The sequence below is a fragment of the Ochlerotatus camptorhynchus genome, unplaced genomic scaffold (genome assembly GCF_037179485.1).
Source record: "Ochlerotatus camptorhynchus isolate MF236.1 unplaced genomic scaffold, CSIRO-AGI_Acam_v1.1 ptg000595l, whole genome shotgun sequence".
Classification (NCBI taxonomy): Eukaryota; Metazoa; Arthropoda; class Insecta; order Diptera; family Culicidae; genus Ochlerotatus; species Ochlerotatus camptorhynchus.
Window position 1 is genome coordinate 199,039 of NW_027041075.1, and position 5,343 is coordinate 204,381.

The 5,343-nt window shown below is 43.0% G+C and overlaps 1 protein-coding gene across 1 annotated transcript; it reads left to right on the forward strand.

Moving 5' to 3' along the window:
* Positions 1–1,926: 1,926 nt before the first annotated feature.
* LOC135713933 (uncharacterized) lies at positions 1,927–2,373 on the forward strand. Its single transcript, XM_065237149.1, has one exon. It carries the CDS (start codon positions 1,927–1,929, stop codon positions 2,371–2,373), a length of 447 nt encoding a protein of 148 aa, XP_065093221.1.
* Positions 2,374–5,343: the final 2,970 nt, after the last annotated feature.

Here is a 5,343-nt window from a genome sequence, read left to right on the forward strand (position 1 = left end):
TATGATATAGAAACTATCGCTAGAGTGTTCACACGATTATGAATTCGGCTCTATGTCATAGCTCTAAACTATAACTTGCAAGTCATAACTATGAGCTATCACGTCATAGTTTAGGTGTTCCTATGGGCTATAATATAGTTTTCTACCACATAGCTCGCTATATACTAGAAATAGCCTCCGTGTGGCGGCACTTTTACTTGAATTCTTGACTTGACTTTGTAGTCCTGAGAAGGACAGATGGGTTAAAAGCTTGGAAGTCAGTTTAGAACAATGCTGTGACGTTATTTTTTATATATCTCTATTAAGGAGACTTTCAGCCCTGGGCTGGTTCGTCTGCGGACAAGGGGGTATCCCAAAGGGAGAGAAGGTACAGAGTTTTTATTTCACGAAGTTGAATGATGGTTGCGGTTCCAGAGGGGAACTTATTTTGCCTAAATGTTCTATGTTGCTGTCATCTGTTGTGTTTTCTGTTTTGTTTTGAGGACCCCAGCAGAGCCCCACCGGTAGAAGCTGCCTGTGCCACTGCTACCGAGTCGTTCTGAAGGGCGTCTCGGATGTTGCCCGGGATCCCGTAGAGTTCTCGTGGTCCGTGGAAGCAAGGGCAGTTTATTAGTATGTGCTCGACAGTCATTGTTGTTCTGCAGGTGTCGCATCTTCTGTGAAGTTATTTCCTCGATGTTCTTGGAGATGATAGCGGTGCTCACGCGTTGCACCTGGATCGATTGGTAATCATTTTGGTGAAGGGCAATGGCATAGTATTCCTCAATTGATGAAGATTCTTGGCGAATTAATACGTTACAAAGAATGTACATCTATGTTTCAAAGAGATATAGTCAAATGTTCTACCTTGTCTTAAAGACCCTGCTCCTGCATCCCATCCAGTAGATGTAGAGCAATGTTGTCTCTAGCCGTTCTGATCCTGTCTCGGTAACATCGATTTCTTTCAGCATCAGTTTTCGGCTGCTTCTTCGATATGATGTATTTCATACGAAACTTCTTGACCGACCGGTCATTCCGTGTATTGGTGGGGAACACGTGGTCGAAAAGTTTCAGCGAGGAGACCGGAGTCCCTCAAGGCCCCGTTATCGCAGTCACGTTGTTTCTGGTGGCAATGAACGGGGTATTTGACCGGCTACCTGGGTGGATTTACATATTTGTTTACGCTGACGATGTGCTGATTGTGGCCACCGGTCCTACACAGATCCGAACCCTACGGCAAGCGCAAGCGGCAGTCTCTGCCGTCGTCAAATGGACCGACTCGATGGGTTTCCAGCTGTCCGCCAGGAAGAACATCCGATGCCACATATGTCCGTTTCAGCACCGAGTCAACAGCACTCCAATTACGATCCACGACCAAGCCATTCCAAACAGGAAAACAGTTCGCGTCCTCGGCGTACTGATCGACCGAACGCTCTCCTTCGACCAGTATTTCCAACAGGTCAAAAAGGACTGCCGCAGTAGACTCAACCTCGTTAAAACGATCTCTCGGCCTCACCGATCCAACAACCGCGATGTTCGGTTCCGGGTGGCGCGAGCCATCATCGACAGTAGGTTGCTTTACGGGACGGAAATTACTTGCATCGCTTCCGAGAAGCTGGTAAGAACCCTAGCACCAGTCTACAACAGCTACATCCGCATCATATCTGGTCTTCTGCCATCCACTCCAGCAGACGCCGCATGCATCGAAGCGGGTCTTCTTCCTTTCTGGTTCTGCTTAAACGCAAATATTGCCACAAAAGCCGTCGCCTTTTCCGCCAAAACCTCCGGAAACAATAGGATCTTTCTCCTCGACGAGGGGAACAGAGTCCTCCGCACGGCCGCCGACATCAACCTCCCCCAAGTGGCCAAAGTCCATTGGCATGGAGAAAAAAGTTGGTACTCTTCACGAATCCAATTGGACAATCGGATCAAGAACCGCTTCAAAGCATGATTTTGCGCAGATCGGTCGCCGAGTTACTTGGGTCCAACTATGCCGACCACGTACATCGGTACACCGACGGCTCCCGATCGATAAACAGAGAAGGTATCGGGATTTTTGGAGACGGTATCGCTGAAAGCAGCAGTCTTCCTCCACAATGCTCGGTTTTCTCGGCCGAGGCTGTAGCAATCTTCCGTGCCGCTACGACGCCAGCCAACAAACCGATACTTATATTAACCGACTCACACAGCGTCGTTCAAGCGATCACCTCGGAAGCACCAAAACACCCATGGATCCAGGCGATTATCAAGTACGCCCCACCGAACACCGTGTACACATGGATTCCCGGACACTGCGGAGTGCCAGGTAACGAGTCTGCTGATCACCTTGCCGGAGCCGGGACATCGGCTCCCAGACTCACCAACAAGGTACCCCTACAGGACGTCAGACGGTGAGTCATGCAGACCATTCGAGCAGCATGGGAAACCGAGTGGTTCCGCAACAGAACTGCCTTCATCCGCAAAGTCAAAGGGTCAACTGAACCATGGAGCGTACTGGACAACCTTGATTTCGCGGCTTCGAACCGGGCACACCAAACTCTACTGTCTACTATAGCTATGGTGGCCTGCCGTTCCGCAGAAGCTGCATCATCTGTGGGGTACCCTATACCGTTGAACACATCCTGTGCAACTGCCCGGAGTTCCAAAATCTTCGGGAGTCACTCTGCTTAACTTCCAGCATCAGCGATCTGCTCGGGAATGATACTTCCGCCTCGGCAGCACTAGTAACCTTCTTAAAAGAAGCCAAAATCTACCACATGGTATAGCAGGAATTTTTTTCGGCCGTCGGGACATCTCAGCTGGATGGATTTCCCCTATTGGACCCATGCCAGCTGAGCTCTGTTTTGTTTGGATTAATCGTTTGTGGCTTGTCTTAAATCATTTTGTTTTCTGTTTCATTATTTTATATATTGTTATTTTTTCCATATAAGTTGAAGAGCCAGCAACCAAAGTTATTTACAAAATGATAATATACCATTATTTAGAGGTTACTCACTCTGAGTCCTCTCATTTCTCCGGAGATGAACTAGCCATAGGCTAAAAATCTCCTTAATAAAGAACTAAAAAAAAAAGGCTGCTTTTTCGGAGGTCTGGATCAAAATCACACCACTTTCATCACGCAACCGATTTTGGTTATTGAAATTGCACCCCCAATGTTGCCTTTAAAAAATACATGGTATGTTAGATTTAAACATATGGGAACTGACATCCGATTGATGACCTAGACAAATGTCCAGAAAATACTCCTTAACAAATTTATGGTGGTCGTGAAAAATACCGTTTTGTCGTGATGGTTGAGTAATGCTGAGCTATTAGGGTGTCCAACAAAGATGAGTCTGGTGAGCTATATGTTGTTTGGAGCGATGGTGACGCGCTTGTCATAGATGGCCCACAGCGACTAACAAAGAGCTACTGAATCCGATCAGTAGCGGTACGGCTTCTTCCTCCTTCTTCGGTGAATGAACGCTCATGTGGGCTGTAGCTCGCATCTTGCGGGCAGCCTTTCGTCGAATACTGGAGAACAATCGACAACGCCACGCGCCGAAAGCACTGCTGGTGCTGCTGCTGCTAATGACGACCGACCGGACACCACCACACACAGTGATTAAAAAGCACCGTTCAGTGAGATAGGATGGAATTCGATTTTGAAATCTGTGTTAGGGAAAGTGGTTTTTAAGACAATCGGTGATAATTTTGATCACCATTGTAGCAGTTGGACATATGTGTAATTTACAATAGTGACCTTTTAAAAATTAATAAAGTGTTCATTTTTGCAGATTCGTAAAAAAAAATTCCAATCGATTGGCTTATGTAGAATTAATATTCATCCGCTATTGGCAGAGTTATAAGTAGTTAAAACCTGACCACTTGTCGTAACGTGGTTGGTTTTGTTTTTTTGAAATTGCACCCCCAATATGTTGCTGAAAGACGTAATCCTACGTCAAAAAATCTCGTTATTTGGGATTTACTTCGTAAAATGAGGTTTTTGAAAATATTGTCAAATACCCCACAATATTGGTATTTTTGGAATCAGGGGACATGTTAGAACCGGAAATCCATGTCTGAAGCCATTTTGAAATCAAAGATGTGTGTGGCTATAATAAAAAAAATAAAGGTCTGAATTTCAGGCATTTTGGAAAACCTAATATGCCGAATCAACTGATATTATGGGGCTTCACGAAGGTTCAACCATTCTATCATTAAGTCGAATCTTTGTATATACAAAGATTATATATATCTTGTTGAGTCTGCAGAACTTCAAGATCATATATCCGGGATGATTTGGATAATCCAACAATGTTATGTTTAAGAACAATTAATAATTTTGAATGAGATTATGAGTCTCCGTGAAGTACAAAATGCTGAAGTAATGAAATTGGATTGTTAGCGGAAAGCTTAAATAAAACAGCAAAAAAGGGGTTACCGTCCATTTAATACCACTTAAATAATTTTGGTATCCATGACAGATACGTGTTTTGACTACAATGTGCAGTCTTCATCAGTGTCATTCCCACTAAAGACTTATCAAAAACCTAACTCTCTTGAATACTTATCCCCTAGGTAAAAATGGTAAGATCACAGGTATAAAAATGAAACTACAATGTGTAGAATCGGAACCTGCATAACTTATAATAACCAAAGGTATTTCGTAAAGTAAAGGAGAAAAATCTATTCAAATCTAAACACTGATAAAGACTGCACATTGTAGTCGAAATACGTATCTGTCATGGATACCAAAATTATTTATGTGGAATTTAATGGAAGAAAACCCATTTTTTGCTGTTTTACAAAATGCTCAAAAATTCTGAGTGGACATCGAACAAGATTTCGATTAATCTGTAAAAAATTGCCATGACAATTTGGAGAATCATAAATAATATGGTAACATAACTTTGTATTCCACAAAATGTCATTTGCTTATAGCACTTCAAGATCTAATCTCCAGAAAGCTTTGAAAAACTTTCGTTTCTCCTGTTTAGGCCTCTTGTATTGATAAATGCTTTTTTCGACATACCAAAACAAAATTTAGGCCCATTTTGTACAGTGAAACTCTTTGATTTTATACGAATTCATGATGCTATGAGATTTTGGAGATCTACATTATCAACATGTTAATGCAAATCTCATCTCATTGTTGTTTGCCATGGCTCTACCTCTCACTGCGTGACAAAAAGTTCTGTCAGCGATAGTCGGTTGCTGCGTTCACGAGTGCCGAATGAATGTCGTGATATTTTGCATCACTGATCAGAATTGCTCTACGTCTTTATAGAAAACTTTATACTTTATAGAAAAAAATAAAGTAGACGTATTTTAGAGCAATTCTGATCAGTGATGAAAAATATCATGACATTCATTCGACACTCG

What these genes read in the sequence shown, in the direction of transcription:
- LOC135713933 (XM_065237149.1), top strand. Translation starts at nt 1,927, where the DNA reads ATGATTTTGCGCAGATCGGTCGCCGAGTTACTTGGGTCCAACTATGCC.